This window comes from Chenopodium album, chromosome 27 (genome assembly GCF_948465745.1).
Source record: "Chenopodium album chromosome 27, dcCheAlbu1.1, whole genome shotgun sequence".
NCBI classification, from domain to species: Eukaryota; Viridiplantae; Streptophyta; class Magnoliopsida; order Caryophyllales; family Amaranthaceae; genus Chenopodium; species Chenopodium album.
Genome location: NC_137860.1, coordinates 29,997,879 through 30,017,663, shown reverse-complemented (window position 1 = coordinate 30,017,663; position 19,785 = coordinate 29,997,879). Strand labels below are relative to the sequence as shown.

At 31.7% G+C, this 19,785-nt stretch overlaps 2 protein-coding genes across 2 annotated transcripts; both read left to right on the top strand.

Annotated features, from left to right (window-relative positions):
• The first annotated feature begins 8,609 nt into the window (after positions 1-8,609).
• On the top strand, positions 8,610-11,403 carry LOC145619408 (transcription factor HHO6-like). The gene is made up of 5 exons (XM_081674091.1): positions 8,610-9,022; positions 9,378-9,622; positions 9,728-10,118; positions 10,492-10,568; positions 10,666-11,403. Exons 1-5 carry the CDS (start codon positions 8,809-8,811, stop codon positions 10,936-10,938), a joined length of 1,200 nt encoding a protein of 399 aa, XP_081530217.1. The 5' UTR covers positions 8,610-8,808; the 3' UTR covers positions 10,939-11,403.
• Positions 11,404-15,917: 4,514 nt separating this feature from the next.
• LOC145621514 (la-related protein 6C-like) lies at positions 15,918-19,140 on the top strand. Its single transcript, XM_081676246.1, has 10 exons — positions 15,918-16,424; positions 17,068-17,149; positions 17,238-17,332; positions 17,489-17,560; positions 17,814-17,893; positions 17,995-18,076; positions 18,169-18,216; positions 18,295-18,363; positions 18,462-18,605; positions 18,879-19,140. The coding sequence occupies exons 1-10, from the start codon at positions 15,918-15,920 to the stop codon at positions 19,137-19,139; spliced, it is 1,440 nt and encodes a 479-aa protein (XP_081532372.1). The 3' UTR covers position 19,140.
• Positions 19,141-19,785: the final 645 nt, after the last annotated feature.

Genomic DNA, 19,785 nt, shown 5'->3' with positions numbered 1-19,785 from the left:
ACTTAAGGCCTTCTGTAAGAACCAAATTGTTGACATTGTTCTTTCTTTGGGCCAAATTGGAAATGGATCTGCGAATATGGTACAATTCGGCCTATTCTAAACAATATTAGCTTACATTTCCTGTAGCAAGGCCCATATTCCACTAGGCGTTTTTTTTTTTTTTTTTTTTTTTTTTAAGAAGAGATACATAGAAGTTAGAATAGTCTTCTATCGGGACTAAAACCCAACTTATCGTTTTCTACTTAGGGTCTATTTTCATTGACTGATCTGAACTGAACTGAATATTTTATAAGAGAAGGAAATTAGGAGCGGAGCTGAACTGAACTGAACTGAATTTCAACGTAAGAGAACAGGTCCTTGTTTGGTGTTTGTTTTTAATTTCGTTTAGCTGGACTTTTTTTTTAGATTTCTAGGATAGGGAGCAAATATATTAAAGAGCTAATAAACATGATTATCTATTTACCAGTTTTTATATATTATTATCCATGACTTTGTCTAAGGTTGGCACCATGAGCTTGCTAGGATAAAGAGTGTGACCTTGCTGGTTTTTGCTTTCTGTTTCTTTAAAATAATTATTAATTACCTATAACTCTAACTACTACCAAATCTATCTTTGTCAAACACTTTTTGTTAACCTACTATTTTTAAATTTTGATCTAGTCAAATTATAAAATCTATGGAGTGTTTAAAATGTCAGTGTTACATTTGGCTTTTTCTCTATACTTGGATTTTATTGAAATAAATTTTTTTACTTATTAAAAATTTAATGTATAATGTATATTTGTTGATTTATCGTGTTAAATATTCTTTGAGCGCCGGTTCTATTCACCTTATTTTCACTTATTTCAGGGAAAATAAGTTCAGATCAGGATTAATAAGTTCAAATAAGATAAGTTCAGGAAACATAAGTTGTGAAAAGGGTTAATCAGGGCTACCCAAGTTCTTAGAACTAAAATAAGTAATAACAAGGGCTTATAAGTTCAGATAAGTTCAAATAAGATCATATAAGATCAGATAAGTAAAAATAGGTGAATAGAACGCACCTTGAAGTATTGGGCGAAAACTGCTTTAACTAATCAAAAAATAATTTGTTGTTTAAAACAAATTTTATTGATTAAAGCCTATTTCAAATCAATTTTATGTTGAGTTAAATCTCATTTACAAGCTAGATTAACACCAATTTTATAGGTAAAGTTGTGAAGGAAAGACAAGTTTAGGAGAAGGAATCTTTAATTAAAGAAGGGGATGTGATGAATTGATTCTTGGAGTTGTGGCATGTTCATATGAAATAGAATCAGCCGACACCTCCACATTTACCTGAAATCTCTCTCCTCTTTTTCTTAGTCAAACTGTCACAATTTCATATTCTCCTTTGTCCACCAATTTTTAGATTTTCCTTCCATTTTATTTATTTATTGCAAAAATTGGTGTATATTTCAACCCTTCCTTCCACAGTCCACACTTTAACCCTTCTATATTGTTTGTAAATTGGTATAACTTTTCAATGTAGCCTAAGGCTAAATACACCATAGCTATAAGTTATTTGGTTTGGAACTTTGGATCATACTCGGATGGTGCGTTAGATTATTCGATTTGAAGTTGGATTCTGTTTGAATCTTGTAACATTGTTATACGAAGTACTTCACACTTCAAAAAAAAAAATGCAAGTACTTTTATTATATTTTGGGTTAGGCAAGTTAATGTAATAATGTTTATTGCCTAATTCCGACTATTTGTGGAATCTAAATTTTTTTCTAGGTTAACCCTTGTAAAAAAAAAGGGGGGGGAGGGGGGGTTTTGATGAGTCAATAAGGTGTAAATCAATTGGTAATAGACGGAGTAGCTCATTAGACTTGCAGAGTATTAGTCTATCAGAATTCAAAAGATTTGTTTGAGAGGGCTGAGACTTTTATGTTACTACGAGTACATATTATCGAAACATTGATTTTATTTTCTTTTTCAAATTAATTGTGAAAAAGTGAAAAACAAAGACATTAATAATTAGGTTAGGAGTAGTAGTTAGTACACCTCTATGATTTAGAAAGATTCCATTTAAACAAGAAAGAAATAGATAGAAGGACAAAAGGTACTATGAAGAGGGCCCAATTCATGAAAATTCCATGAATATATCAACTTATCGTCACGTGTAAGATGCTTTGCTAAAATGCTTACGACGCCTTTTTCTGTCCTTTTCTATTTCGTAATCCAAACTGTAGGTTTTTATGCGTCACTATTTATTCTCTTCCCCTTTTTATTTTGTTTTTTAGAATCCAAAAATATTTTTTTTGATTTGCATAAGATTTTCTTACTACATGAAGTAAAGAAAAACTTGCCTTGTTCATTGAATCTTTGCATAGATATTTCCAACTACATCATAATTCATATCATCAATTATAAAGACATAATTTCGATTGTTTGGTTTTATTTGCCAATTAGACATAATTTAAATGACGAGACGAATAATACCATATACTAGTATGTCATTTAATTTATTAAATACTTGTATGTATATTAACTTTCGTTCTAATGGAATTGCTCCATAATCTTTATTAGGATATCCCATCGAGTTTGTCTCGTAGCATAAAGGGTCAATATTTTACTCTCATGCGAAGTATATTTTTACGAAATACTTTGATCCCACCAATTTTCTCTTGCGGCATCTCTAACCAATCAAAATACAAAGAACAATTTTTCCAAGGGGCAAATTTAGTGGGAGGATCTATATGATAAGAATTGAATTTACAATTAATCTAGATTTTCCCCATTTAAAAAACATTATCATCTTGTAAGTATAGCCTAAAATATTTTAGTTGTCACATTCTTGTCCCAACTCGCCATACCAAAGTGAAAATTTATTCTTTTAGAGTTGCACTTTGTTATCAACTTATGCCCTGTTCTTTTGAGAACTTGTAGTCTGTTATGTTTTGCTCTGCTAAAATCTATTCTGTTTTGCTAAGTTCTATTAATATGCTATGCTCTACTGATATCTGCTTTGCTATGTTGAAATCTGTTTTGCTCAATTTAAAAGCTTAAAAGAACAAGGTCTTATCTTGCCATCTAATTAGTACGGAGTAGTAAATAATGTAAATTGAAGAGGGATTACTCCAAGAATCCAATAATAGAGATTCTCTGTGGCAAACGAATTCAACAGCTTTTGGATGATTCTTCAAACTGTACCTTTTTTATTAGAGTAATATTTAATTTATGGGTCACAAATAAAAATTCTTTTGAAAATTGTAGGAAAGCGAGGTGGTAATAATGCTTCATACTAGAAAACATTTCATGGTGGTACACTTCTGAGAACAACACTACACTACACAAAGATACCTTTTTTTAATTTTATTTTTTATTTTTTGGGTAATTGTTCTTGGATTCCAATATATTGTTTGCCAAAAGATGCTCATCTAATAATGACTTCTCAATATACGTCCAATTTGAGTAATTTGTACACTTTGCACTCATTTTAACTATCAATCAATTTACTTATTCTTACAATTATGAATTATGTACAATCAATTAATAAATACTTGTATAGTTTGGACATGCCACACTATAGCCCATATATGAAGCATTAATCATAAGTTACAATATGATTAACCATAAACAGCAAAGGGTTATAGGGTGTATCTACTAAAAGAGATAGCTACGTTTTTTTTTTTTAAACGATTTTCACTGAGTATTAATTTAAGGATGTTATGCTTGTCTTAAAAGCTCAAATACGATACTGAGTATTATGTACTTCAATTTCATATTGTGTTGTAAATGTTTTATGTTTTTTTCTAGTCTAAAAAGGTTTCAATATATAAGACTGCATTTCATAGAAAATGCTTAAAGGTAATGAAACCTCCAAAATTACACTCCTCTATAGTAAATTCCCCTTTACAAATTGACCTCCCACTCTAGCAAGTTTCTGTACATTTAACTTACTTTTAATTAATTGAACCATTACAAAATAGCTAATTAATTGAGTTGAATAATTAGCGGTTGTCATCCATACATCAACAACATTTTCTTTTATACTAACTAGTCGTAGTAAAAACAATCCAAAATGAATCAGATAGTCCTAATAAGATGAGCTTAATAATATATGAAAGACAATAATAATACGAGTAATAACTTCAATCTTCATTATTATAATAGCACAAAAAATTAATTAAATATAACAAAAGGCGGTTAATCAAGATTACTTTGCGGCTTGATTATATTCTGTCAAAATTAGTAAATCTTAATCTATATTTTATTTCTTTTGACCAAAAGTCGCCAGATGTATGGAGTAGGAGCAGCCAACCAAGAACGTACAAATACAAAATATTAATAAAAAGAATTTGAAAAAAAAAAAAACAAATAATAATAATTGTAATAATAAATTGATTGGTTAATGTTTAAGCAAGAAAAAATACATTAAAAAAAAGAGATGAGGAGATTCTTATGAAGAAGTGGGGAATCAGATGGCTGGAAAAAGGGTTGTCGGGTTATGAAAATTGGGTGTATTTGATTGAAAGGGAAGCATCTTCATTTATTCATTCATTCATTGTCTTTTTTTCTCTTCTCAAATGAATGGGTAGAATTTTGGAAAGATTAATTTATTAAGATCTACCCCCACACTATTTTAGATTCCTTATCTTTAAGTCTCTTATATATTCACTCCGTTCCTATTTAGGGTTTGTTATGATTAACTGAGCTGAACTGAACTGAACTGAACTGATTGATCAAATGAATGGGAAAGGTAAGATAACGGAAAAGATCTTCTCGGCCAAGCTAGCAAACCAGATTTTCTCTCTTGAATGGAAGAACAGCAAGAGACAGGGCTAAGAGTGATGTCCTACTTTCCGTAATCCTAACTTCAGTGAGCAGAGCTTAAACCTCGATCTTTACTTTCACAAAACGCCCCAAGTAACCATGAATTGGGAATCCTTTCTAAATTCAAGTATAGGCGTCGGCGATTAATCTGTTTTTTGACTTTTTACAAGCAAGGAAGAGAGAGAAACTATATTTGATATGGTTTCTTGTGTGTGTATGTGTCTTGAATGTCCGTGAATCAATTTATAGTTGTGGATGGAGTTTGGAAAAAATGGCTGGAATATTCCAGTAATTCCTCTATCATTTTTTGTATCTAGAATGTTCTAGAAGATTCACGAACCATGTATTATATTCTAATCGCTTCCAATGTTAATAATGCTTTAGAACTAACGTTCAAGTATGTTATTACTTTAGAGAAATCACGAGCAAGTAATGACCTTTGTTGATCATTTTGGAAGCTTTTAGAATATGCACAATACTCCACTAAAATAACGAGCTTAGAAAATTTGGGCCATACTCAACAAATAAAATACATTACACAAAAATGAAACGAAGTTATAATTAAAGTCTCTAGCTAGGCTATTTATCTCATATAGATGAAAAAACCACGAAAATTTATAGTAATTTTTTTTTTTTTTTATTATTTGACCGAAATATTGACAACGATAATGATTAAAGGACGGAGGCGTTATTTATTTATCTTAAGAGTTAGAAAAAATAATACTCTTACGAGTCGTAACCCCAATATACTCGTCCGTAATTAAAAAATGCATGTATTTTTATTTTTGTTCTCCGTTTCTCACAATATTGTTTTTAATACTCCCTTTCTTTCATAATGTTAGGGCCTGTTCTCTTACGTTGAAATTCAGTTCAGTTCAGTTCAGCTGAGTTCAGTTCAGTTCAGTTCAGCTCAATTCAGTTCAGTTCAGTTCCTAATTTCCTTCTCTTATAAAATATTCATTTCAGTTCAGTTCAGTTCAATTCAGTTCAGTTCAGCTGAGTTCAGTTCAGTTCAGTTCAGCTGAGTTCAGTTCAGTTCAGCTGAGTTCAGTATCTTTTCAGAATCTTTTCACAATTAAAATTTAGAGGGAATTTTCTAAATTTTTTTTGTATATAAAAACATAGTCATATAAGATATAATTTTATTGTGTTGATGAGTACTTTATTAATATCCAATTTTTATAAATTTACTAGAGTGAAATTAAAGATATTTGCGACCAAAGATTTACATTGATGTACGTAAATGGGACTAACATTACGAAACGGAGGGAGTAACATACTTGGAAATACTTTGTTCGTCTGTAATAAAAGAAAAAAAAAATGCATGTATCTATGATGTTCTAGAAAATTCACAAACCATGTATTATATTCTAATTGCTTCCAATATCAATAATGCTCTAGAACGTTGAAGTATGTCATTTAAGCAAAGGTTAGCCACTTCAAAGAAAACTAGAGAGTCACCATTAACCACTCCTTATAAATATGTCGTCTAAACTCAATATACAATTTTAAAAAACTCTAACAAATTTATATAAGTTCAGATAAACTAAGTCGATCATATAGAAGCATGATAATTAGGTAAATGATTGTTTTAATGGCTAATCTATACTTTATAACTATTACCACTTATACATTCACCAAAGAATTTGAACATATAATATTATTGTGGGCTAAGAAATTAGTAAAAATATTGAAGACTGACTTTAGAATTGCATGTCAATTCATGCTCAATGTAAGAATAAATATGACTGCTCAATATTAATTATTACTTCGTATTAATCTAATTCAAGAAAATCTACAAACATGGCCCAACTAGGATTATTGAGTGCTTGATAATCCAACTTAACGATGATCATCATGTGCAATACATTATTACTACATAAATTAGCCAAAATATTTTATTTATACCTTTAGCTCGTGTCCTTTATTTTACTTATACTTTTTTTATTATTTAATATTTTTTTAAGATTGTCCAAGTCTGGTAGATTATCTCAATGTTTATTAATCAATCAGTTTAGTGATAATATAGAAAAATATAATAGGAGGAAAGAGTTGAAAACAACCCACAGGTAACCACTACTTACAAGTAAAATGCAATTAACAAAAGATTTTTTTTTTAAAAAAAAAAAAAATTACAGTTTAACTAAAAAAGAATTAAGATTTCAGCTAGGCTTTGCTACATTAATAGTTAATAAATCAGTGTTGGTCTGGTATGATAGGCTTTATATTGTATCCACACAAACTGAATATTTTATTAGACAAGGAAATTGGGAATTTAACTGAAATTAATCTGAAGTGAACATGCCCTTATTAGACCTAAAATAAGTGAAAATAAGGTAAATAAAACAAGCCCAAAAAAAATAAAGGGAGTAAACACATTAATTAGTGAATATAATACAAATGATTACCAATAAGGTATTGATTGATTAATGGTTAAGAGTCTTAGGACTGAGGGTATATGTCAGATGATCAGTTAGAAGTTTCTCAACATAGAGATCGAGCAGATTGATCCCTTGCGATCTCATTCATATTCCAACTTATATTGATTCAATGGAAGAAACCACGAATGATATGAGAATCCTCACTTTAGAAATAGCCCATAATGGGATTTGATAAGAAAAACAAGACTTACTTAAGGAGAATATAAAGGAAGTCTCTCCAATGAATCCCATGAGATTTGATTATTCAGAGTTCATTTTGACTTTCAACTGTCTGTTTCGTATTATTTTATTTTAAACAACATTTGTGTGTGGCCAGCTAACACACGAGTAGCCCCTGGCTAGGTAATCCTTGACCGATCGAGCAGCCACTAACCAAGTAACCCCTAACTGAATAACCAATGACCAAATAGCTCATGACTGACCAAGTAACCCCGATCATTATTTCAGAAAAAATAAGTTGTAATGTGGCCAGCCACATATTTCGTATTTGTTTTATTTCAATTTAGAAAAATAAGTTCAGATAAAATCAAATCAAATCAAATGAAATAAATTAAAAAAAATTTATTCACACATAAAAATTCATATGACATTTACAAAGAGATTTATACTTGTATATAACAACAACTTGTCAATTGATGAATTTAATAAATAAAAAAAAAATTCTTTTGATAAAGCTATGTTCATTGTTAAAATCATACTTCCTCCATTTTTTTTAGTTGACACCGTTTGACTTTTACACTATTCACAGACTACACTTTAACTCGTTTTTGTGATTTATAGATACGATAAAATGTAGTCATGTGGATCTTGTTTGAATCATCTATATGTATATTTTATTAATATCCACTTTTTATAATTTTATGATGTTGATAATTGAAGTTATTGAGCGTTAAAAACATGCGTTGATAAACGTGATAATAAAAAGGGGTCAACTAAAAAACAATAAAAGTCGAGTATATTTTTCATACTCTCTTTCACGAGGGGACCTATTGAAAATGGTGTGGCATCGGAGTGAATCAGGTTAAAGTTGTCAAGCGATCTAGGGTTAAAATTGGATCACACTATTACAGGCCGAACGATCAGGTTCAATTTTGCCAAGTCTAACCCTAACAAGTAACAAGATTATTGGGCTTATAACTTATTACGTGAAGAGTATGACAACCAAAAAGGAAATGTCTTGTAATAAAAGAATAAAATAATATAATAAAATCCAAATCAAAAAAGAAATAAATGAAAAAAAAAAAAAAAAACGAAAACGCAATCCTGGTGTGTGAAAAATCGCCGATGCACCAAAACAGAATCTTCGCATTTCAATCCAACTTTCCAGCTTTTTCCCTAAACCACTCCTCTGCTCCCTTCATTTTATTTTTATTTTTAATTTTAATTTCAATTCAATTTTTCTCTCTCTTCTTGATTCCATTTCTTGTCTTTCTCTCTCCTCTATTTATCACCGTCACTATCCCTTTCCTCCATTTCTGTACTTTAGCTTTTCATTCACTGAATCATCCATTTTTCATTTTTTTTTTAATTTTATTTATTTCCCAAAAAAATTGAAGGAAATTAAATAATGGGGTTGGTATGTCCTGAGCTGAGTTTAGATTTGAAGCCGAGTTATGTTTCTGAAACGATTAATGGGTTTCTTAGTGAAGTTTCGATGATCGGTGATGTTTCTGAAAGATTGAATAAAGTTGATGGATTTGTCACCCAATTAGAAGCTGAATTAAACAAGATTGAAGTTTTTAAACGAGAACTTCCTCTTTGCATGCTTCTCTTAAAAGAGGGTGGGTTTTTATTTTTATCCCGTTTCTGTTTTTTATTTTATTCGGGTGTAAATGATGTAGACGAGATTTGATCTAGGGTATTGGGGGTACCCGTTAAAACTTTAACCAAGTAAGCGAGTTTGTGTATGTTATTAAAATGGGATTTATAGAAATGGGTTTCTTTTAATTCAAATAATTTCTTGTGTGTGTTAACATATTTTTTTTCTGGGTTTGATGAATGTGGCTTAAGCTGGAATTTTGTTGTTTTTGTAAAAGTTTTTGTCTAATTTTGTTATTTTAGCTGAATATTGTTATTGATGTTCTTGAGCTGAAATTGAAAGACTTATTTGATGATGATGATGATGATTTTGTGCAGCAATTTCATATTTAAAGCAAGAGTCATCACAATTCAAGACAAGAAATGCTCATCAACCGGTTTTGGAAGAGTTTATTCCGTTGAAAAAAGAGGCTGAAAACACTGAATTGAACAGAACAAGTGAGGATGATTCTGGAAAAGATAAGAAAAATTGGATGAGCTCTGTTCAACTATGGAATTCGCCTCACTTGATTCGCAATTCGAATACAAACCAAGTACAAACCCATGTTTCTGAATCACCAAAGGTAACATTATCTTTGAATTCTATGTAATTTGGTTGTATAACTATGATCATAGATAAATTGGTTGATTTGGGACTATTTATTGATTAGATTACTATGTGTTTGCAGGAAGATGAGAAGAAAATTCAAAATTTAGGGGGTGAAATACATGATCTTAGTAAAATTAGGGGAGGATCACAAGGGTTTGTGCCCTTAATTCATAATAATAATTACCCTAGTAATTTCCCTGAGTTAAGAAGGAAAGTGGATAAGGAGGATGTAAGTGTTTCAGGACTTACTTTGGTGGTTCCTGGAATGATCAATCATCCGGAAGAGGATTCCATTTCTAGGGTGTTTAATCCTAAATTAGGGAGCGCCCGGGTTTCGAATTCGTCTCCCCCTGCTTCCATTGGACGGCCTTCCCATCAGCAGCCGTCTGCTCGGAAGCAGAGGAGATGTTGGTCACCTGAATTGCACAGGAGATTTGTAGATGCCTTGACACAGCTTGGTGGTCCTCAAGGTAGTATAACTTCTCCATTCATGTATGATGTTAATACTGTTTTCATAATTCATATGAATGTGGTTTTAAAATCATTTGCTAGGGTATTATGTGAATTATTGAGCTAACTTGTATTGGTTCCTTTGTTTCTTTTGAATTTGGGGTTCGATTATCATTAGTTCTTGGTGGAAGTTTGAGTTTATTAGTTGGCTTTCTCCATCTTGTAAAGAAAACTGTATATTGTAAAGCTTTATAAAGTATAGAAGTTTTGTTTTTGTCTAGGAAGGTGGAATTCAGTTGGTTGAACATTTTGAGATTATCATTAGTTCATTGTTGATTGTTGATTGTGGCAAAGACCTTGCATTAATGTGTGATTGTGACTATCTAATTGCAGTGGCAACTCCGAAACAAATCCGAGAGCTGATGAGGGTGGATGGGCTAACAAATGATGAAGTTAAGAGCCATTTACAAGTGAGTTTCGAAGCCTTATTGTATAGTTTTCGATATAATCTCTGTTGATGTATTGTTGAGCATATCACTAAGATGCTGTCTTTTTTACAATGTGCAGAAATACAGGCTTCATACTAGAAGAGTCCCGAATGATTCAGGGAACAAAAATGGGCAGGCCTTGAGTGGTTCATGGAATCAGGACCAGTACAGCGAATCCTCAAAGCCAAGCAGCTCGCAATCAGCCTCACCCGAGGGTCCTTTACAGTTCCCAGGGCTTACAGGGTGCACCTCAACCACTGGAGGTGATAGCATGGACGACGAAGATGATGATAAATCCGAAAGCCATAGCTGGAAAGGTCATGCCCATAAAACAGGAAAGGATGATGTATAGTAAATGTATAACAACTACTACTAGATCAAGTTTTGGCAGATATAATTATACATGGAGAATTCCAAACAAGAACGAACATAGTACTTTAAGTTGATTATTATTACAGCCTAATAACCCGGGTTCGAGTTTATACTTGATAGAGGGCAATCTGGGATGGACTGATGAATTTTTGCAGGATTAGGATTGTAGTTCCCTTGGATCTTGACGCTGTATCTTCTTGAGTCATTGTTTTTAGTCTTTGTAATTTCGCCGGCTTAATTTTCAAGATCCAAGTGCGAACTAGTGAGTTTAGTGTGAAAACAGAACATTTTGGTGGGGGGGTTGGGGCGGCTAAGGCGCGGATCATGCATTGTTGAAGTATTTTACAAGTATAGATTATACTTTTTGCTCATCTTTATGATGCTTTACTCTGTTTCACACCAACGGTGTAATTTAAACCGATAATGTGACAACTAAGTTTGGATATACCCGTACATACAACACTTGTTATATTTTCCGCGTAAATTAACAGTAATATGTTAGTTTACAGAATTAATTACTCAAAATGGGATCTAGATAGTTTTCTATGGATTATGTCAGATATTCTGAGCAATGGTATATTGGTTGATGTCAATTCTAGTTGATAAAAAAGGTGTTCTAGCCAATAGGAGATTGCCATGAGGACCATGATGCGTGATAGTGCACTTATTGGCGTGAAATAGGTTGAATAGAATTGGACGATTTTTAAAGGTTGACTATATACAGTTGACACCTGTATTTTTTTAAAATTTGAGTTAGATAGAATCCCAATTGTTTGCTAGTAGTATCTTCAAAGGAGTAAGACTTTTAGGTAACCCATATAATTAATTAAATAGTACTCCGTACTTAAAATGTAAGACTAATTAGGGGGCAGACCTAAAAAAATTCACTAAACCCTCCATATTGGCTATATGGCTACACGCATAGCATAATCAATGATATGTGGACGGAGTACATCACATGCATTAGACTATTTAAGGGTGAAATTGAAAAAAAATTTACTTAATACTCGATAGTTGCCCATATCATATGGACATAGGACACTATTTGTATCTCGTTCTATAAGAATATTAGCGTGTGAATAACATGTGCTGTGGGACTAGGGATTGATGTGATAATAGTATACAAATCTTAATATTTAGGTGCTACACAAGACACTAGCATATTTTGTTAAAAGACAGTTAGAATTTAGAAAGTCTAGTTAGTCAATATGCTAAATTCCTTCCTTGTGTTGGAGGGCTGAAATTTGCATTGAGTGGATCGGATTCTCTATACCTTTTGAATAGCCACCAACCCCATGATGCATACAAGTTTAACTTGTATTGGAAGGCTGTATATTAATTTCCATAATTGCTTTCTCTACCTTATGAAATTTTAAATCATTTGTAAATTAAATCATATTTATAATTATAATTGGCCACTACATTGTGAATATTGAAACCGTTTCTAAATCATATTTATAATTATAATTTGCCACTACATTATATAGAAATTATAAATTGTTTATAAATAAAATCACATTTATAATTTTGAACCATCTCCAAAAAAAAAATTATACCATTTTTAAGTAAAATTAGATTTGAAATTAAATCAATATTTAAATTAAGTACTATTGTTATCATTCAATATGAAAACTTCAAATCTCCTTACTATGGAGTTCAAGACATTCGTTTGAGTCATTAGCCGAAAAATATGAGAACATTCTGAACTTATGAAATTTTTAAAAATTGATCTAATCATAATCTCTTTTTTTTTTTTAGTCTATTGTGTGGAGCAATGGAGGCCATAATAATTTGATTATATTCAAGACTTCAAGTAATCAAGTGTATAATATATACTAAAATTTGCTTTCAAAAAAAAATAAAAAAATACTCCTATATACTAAAATTTAAATAAGAAGTTTACGTTATGACACCAATATACCACCAAAGACAAAGCAATCTAATTTTGACTATTATACCTTTTAGTAATATTTAATAGATCTCATAGAAAATAAATCATCCATCATAAAAGCTACACGTAAAGAAGAGGAATGAAAAAGCATGTCTTAAAAGGCATTATTATTTTATAAAGTAATTGACAAGTAACATCATTGTCTACCTAAGAGCATCCGGGGGATGTTTCATGAATCAACCCTTGATAATTAATTAAATTCTGATGCTTCTATCCTAATTATGCAAATAAAGAACTCATAGCTTGAAGCTATGTATTTTTACGTATCTTAATTATTTTGGTAGTAAACTTTATAGTATGTTCAAAGTTCAAATCCTTAGAATCACGATTATGATGCAAGTGTGATCGAGTATGCTATCTATCTCATATAGAAAATGAAGAGTATGTAACTTTTAGGTTGAATCAAATTGGGTACTTCTTTCATTGCCGAGCTAATTGATTGAAGATGAAACTTCACTTGATCTAAGTTTGTGGGCTTTTCTCTCATCCATCAATTCCTTAATCCTTATAGTCTCTAGAGTTAATTTTACAAGACTTAACATATCAGCAATTCAGCATCTCACAATAAAAAATATGACATAATTATACAGAAATACCCATTATACTTCGTACTTATAATTAATACTCCATAGTTACGGACCTATAAATATATATCCAATACCCTCCCTATCCACTTAGGTTACGTAGAGATATGTACGGAAATCTAATCAAGAAACGTTGTAGAGTTTTAACAACTTTTCCAATTCTTCAATAGTATACGTAATTGTAATAGTTACTACACCTAACTAAGGATATAAAACGGTAAGAATGAATCATGCAAGACAAACCAATCACAATCACAAAGCTTAATGATGGGTAGTAGGAGGTTGGAGAATCTTTGAGACAAGATACAATGACCCCACAAATATATAAGATAATAAGGGGCCATTAATACAATAATTAATAAGAGTGAAACATGTGAATGAAAATGATGGAATTTATAGTCACTATACTTCTCAAATTGATTTTTCTTGCATTTACGATTTTATTTAGTCATGGGTTTTCTATTAACAATACAATGAATGAATTGTTCACTAAGATATCATTCAGGTAGTTGGACTCATAAACTCATTACATGCATTATTATGAGTTTATCAATTGGCCCATTTCGTTATGTTCTTTGCCTATGTAGAATCTATTATCTTCTAGTTTAATTTAATGTTTTATTTTTATGAAAGGAAACGTATCCGGCCTATTGAACCAACAAGGGAAGAAATAAGGGGATTCCTATACCTAAACATAAGTAGATGGTAAAGCTCGAATTTGTAACTTCAAATTCATAAAATTGAAATTCTCAGACCCACCATCTTCACCAATCTTGAATGGCTTACAGTATACTACAGTACTTACATTAGTGGGACAGAATTGAAAGAGCTCCAGTTAATCTTCTTGCTAAACAAAAAGTGTCTATCTAGTGACATTTTGTAAATAAATCAACAAAATATCACAATCAACACGATCTTTTCGTAAATAAATCAACGTTTGACACGTTTAATTTTTTTCAGACATGTCACTAGATAAACACTTTTTTGCTTATCATGAAGTTCAACTTGTATTTTCTCGATAGAATTTGGATACAAATGGATGGATATAAAAGGTTTAAAGGTGTAGGAGTGTTCTCGTCCAAGCGTAATGTATCAAGTTGTAGAGGGGTGATTATGGAGTATTGATGAGATTATAGCCATTGAAATCAAAGTGTGCAGTACATATTTTTTTTCAAAAGAATAAATACATAGACATATGGTTAATTGATGGTCTAAGAATATCTACAATCAAATACACATCCAATCAAACGAATATGTCTACTAAACATATAAGATCTCCCTTTTTTAAATCACCAAATTTCTAGAATATATACCCATGGTAAAACCTTAGCCCTTAGGCAAATCAATCAACTAAACATATAATATCTCCCTTCATTATGTATCATATTAGATATACATTTACATATATGGATTGGTGTACTTGACAGTTGACACGTGTGATGTACTTAAAATTTTTCAAATTTAATAACATTATAAAATATCTTAAAATTAGAAGGGTGTTTTTCAAACAAAAATAATAAAAATAATAATAATAGAAGGGTGGATGGAGTATAAAATGAAATTTCTCGGTGACTTAATTATTTATTTTTTCTCAACCTTTCCATCGTCTATTATTTTTTTTTTTCAATTGGATTTAATACACCACTTGTGTCTCCAATGTATGGATTAAATAAAAAGTTTATATATTTTTTTGAATAGAAATAAAAAGTCTATATTTGTCTATATGTTTAGCTCTATATTAATCATATCATATAAATTAAACATAATGGAATGATCTAACAAAAACTCCGGTAAAAATTATTTTTCTAATTTATCATAACATAAAACTTTGCCTACATTGATAGGTGAGAAAAGTTATGAAACACAAAAAATGTCTAAAGTTTATTATGAGTAGAAATTTGTATTATTGTTAATTTGTTTTTAGTCAAGAATTTCCTTTAGTATGATTTTCATTTAGAGTGATAGAAATTGGTTTTATTAGTGGAATTTATTGATAAATGATAGATATTAAAAAAAAAATAGCAATAATGAAAATGAAAATAGAAGGTTGAAAATGAGTGGTAAAAAATACTCATTAGGCAAGAGTTACGGGGGTTTGTGTGTGAGGAAACACACAAAGAATGTAAGGGAACTAATAGATGACAGATGCTTAGAAATCGGACTAAAAACGTGGATGAAATGTCGAAATTGCTGTTACTAAACTTATGGACATCCGGATGTTACCACCACTCCCTCTAGATCGAAAAATTATTGTATGGTCCCGAACTATTACTCCCTCGTAACAATAGTTAAGATCAAGAGCACGGAAATATGTTAGAGTAAAAAACATCTAACAAATTTTGTACGTGCATTATTTGATCTTTCATTAGGAATTAGAGAAAAAAGCCCTTAATAACACAAAAAAGTTGTGAGGACGGAGTTAGAATGGCACAAGAGCAAATGAAGAGGACGGAAAAAGAAATAATAAGTGACGGAGGAAGTGTTAGTATCAGTAGTGATAGTAACAAAGATAACGGACGTGGTGGAGGAGGAGGCGGAGGTGGAGGTGGAGGAGGGTTCAAATTCAATGCACAAGCGGCGGAATTTGTGCCAAGGTCATACACTACTAGTAGTAGTTATGGCAATCATCAAATTTTATCAACGGGGTATTTTTACCCGTGTGTGCAATTTTTGCAAGACGGGGATCATGTTATGGGATCCCCGTCTACGGATTGGTACTATGTTAGTCCTTCGCCCCCTCCTTCCCCTCGTAACAATATTAGTAACAGTAATAATAACAATAACAATAATAATAACAACAGTAATGGTAACGATTTGAGTCCGGTACACCCGTCCAACCACTTCTCCAATTCTCCAACTTCCCAATCTCCATCTAGCTTGTCACGGTCGAACTCCCTCAATGATGATCTACAACAAAAGATCGTCAAACAGGTTAGAATTAATTTTGTATTGTTTTTAATATAATAAATCCTTCCTTTGAGTGTTTACATCATACGTTGATTTATGTTGATCATCTACATTGCTCAATTTATATAGTGAGTGTTACGTTTTTGTTTTTCTTATAACCTTGTTGTTTATTCATTGTTAGGGATGAATAAAATAATTTGTACATACAACACATATTCATGTGTTATGATTTTTCATGGAAATTAATTTTATCATGAATGATGCATTTGGCGATAGTATTGTCTAAGGTTATGCATAAGTTTTTAAATGGTGGAATATTGATGATTATATTGCATTGGTACATAAAACTTGTAAGTTTTTAAATGGTGGAATATTGATGATTATATTGCATTGGTATATAAAACTTACAAGTTTTATGTTTAGTATTTCATTTTTTTTGTTTACCTATGTACCTTTGATTGTTATACATATTAACTCCTGTGGAAATGTGATAGTGCTGGTTTTTCTTATTCTACTGAAATTAGTGTTTTTTCTTAAACATATGTAATGAATTGCACCACATTACTAGATTTTGCTATTTTGCTGGTTCACTTGCACTGTTGTGGTAACAAAGATTGAGAGTTAAAAGAAAGCATGATCGATTTGTGTTTTCGTTTAAATGTTGCAGGTGGAATACCTATTCAGTGATTTGAGTTTGATGGCAAATGATACAATGGCAAAACATGTAAGCAAAGATCCTGAAGGTTACGGTAAGCACCAATAAACAAAATCAGTCCTGTTTTTTTTCCCAAGAAAAGGCCTTCTTACTGTCATTCATGTGTTATGTGGTGTATGTAGTTCCTATTCCTGTCATTGCATCAATGAAGAAGATTAAAGCCCTTGTTACCGACCACCAAATGCTCGTCCAAGCACTTCGCTCATCTACGAAACTTGTTAGTCCTGATCTCTCTTCACTCAGTTCTGTTTTCATGTAATCAATCTAAGAAAATCAATTGTACAAGAGTATTTTATCCAGTATTTCTTTAAATTTTGTGCATTTACTAATGATTTTTGGGTTGGGTGTTTATTAATACGGCAACTTTTCTAAGGTTGTAAGTAAGGAAAACAAGAAGGTCAAAAGAAGAAGTCCCTTTACAGAAAGTTACAGAGATGAGCTTCAGGTACTAATTGTATATTTCTCCCTGTATATATGAATCATATGATTGTCAATAGCTGCATCCAATTTGAACGATTAATTCGACATGTATTCCATGCTCGTAAAGAGTCTAGAACATAATTATTTTTTCTATTATAGCAGTTCTGTTTTTCTGAATCTTCGCTCCTTAGCAAAGGACTCGATAAACTTTCTAGTTACGTATCAAATCTTAGACCTTATGGTGTATGAAACTTATGATTCGGGGTTTAATTTTGCAGTGTCGTACTGTAATGGTTGAGAATTTGCCTGATGATCATTCATATCAGAACCTTGAGAAAATATTTAGTGTAGTTGGCAGGTCAGTACCAAGCTATATTATGTGTTAATCTTGCTACGTTTTTACTGGCAATGTTTAGTACTAGTACACACATAATGGTTCTTTGATTTTTGCATAAGCAGTGTGAAGGCCATCAGGCTATGCCATCCCCCGGAAGCTAATCCTTCTCGGTCCAAAAATGAAGCTATTATCATCAGTAACAAGGTAGAGAACTACTTAGCTAAACGCGCTTAATCCAAGATATTATTGATATATAAGGATGGCTATGTATATGACTTTTGTGTTTGTGTTGACAGCTTCATGCACTTGTGGAGTATGAGAGTGCCGAATTTGCAGAAAAAGCGGTATATGTTTGTTTATAGTGTATGTAACAACCTATTTCATTCTGCCTTGCATACTAATTTTCTGATGTACACCTACAGGCTGAAAAGTTGAATGACGAAAGAGATTGGAGGAAAGGAATGCGAGTTAGAGTCATGCAAAGGCGCACGGTATATATGCTGATCAACAGCTTCAACACTATTATTTGCTCTCAAATCTTGCAAATATATTATATCTTACTATGCAATTTCTGAACATGAAATGGCAGCCAAAATCTATCCTGAAGACCAGAAAATCAGACTTTGATTTGCTTACTGATGATGATGAATCAACTCACGGTGAATCGCCTAAAGAAATCTCCCAACCAAATGGTTCAGAATTGGTTAGAGATAACAGTCTTGTAAGTAATAATGCATGATTCCTCTACTAGTAATAGATTTTGATAAGATCATTATAAGTACGCGACAACTAAACTACTGAGGTTCTGTTCTGTTCTGTTATGTTCTCCGTTTATTTGTACTGAACTTAACTTATTTTGGCTAAAAATTGCTTATATATGCTGAAACTTATTTAAATAAGGTGAGGAGAACAGAACCTAACCAGACACGGTAACAACTATTGTATTAGATAGAAAATCGAGTAATATTTGCATTACATGATGATTAGTTGCATACTCTGGTTGTAGGGTGAAGAAAGTTCTGGTGTCACAAAAAAATTGGCATCACCACGTGGGCGTGCTAAAACCAAAGGACGAGCTGTTCAAAGTCTAAATGACCGCGGCTTGCTTTCTTCACCTACACATTCAATTGGTGTCTCGCAATGTGATACATTAACAACTAAGCTAATCAACAAGGGACCGCGAATGCCTGATGGGACTAGAGGCTTCACTATGGGACGAGGGAAACCAATTTTAACTTCCTCGACTCCAAGCTCACCTGTTGGGTGAAACATAGACAACAATGATGTGTAATTGGGTTTTTGGTTCATTCTTTTGTTTGCTAAGAAGTCCATTTATTAGTCGAGTATGTTGAGATTACTATACAATGATGAAAAAAGAAAAAGAACAAAAAAAATGAAAACAAAGTTTAAATATGTAACACATTTTGTAAGACAGGGTTCTTGAAGAACTTCTCTAGGGCTGATTGACATTACTTGATAATAAGATTTCGCATTCTTTCTCTTTGCTTTAATTCTTTGTGTTGTTGCTTGTTATGTACCATATGCTTGATTAATGGTAAAGGAGGTTTGAAATGTTTTTTGGTCGAATATTAAGACGAATTTCGAGTGGCAGTGGAAAGACGTTAGTACATTTGTACTTTGAGTTGCTTTAAGCCATAACCAAGAGTCCAAGATCAATAGCCTAACTAATATCTAGCATCAAACTAGAAGCTGAAAATCAAAGGATAATGATATAGGTCGAATACTAGTTAGTTTCAGTAGTTTCGTCATCATAATTGAATGATTATGCCATATAAATAGAAACATATAAATAAGGGCACGAGTCAACCCTGTTGAGAAAGAGTGTAAAAAAAAAATATATAATGTATTAAATTTCGCATTCTATCTCCGATCCACAAACGAAGAATTTAGAT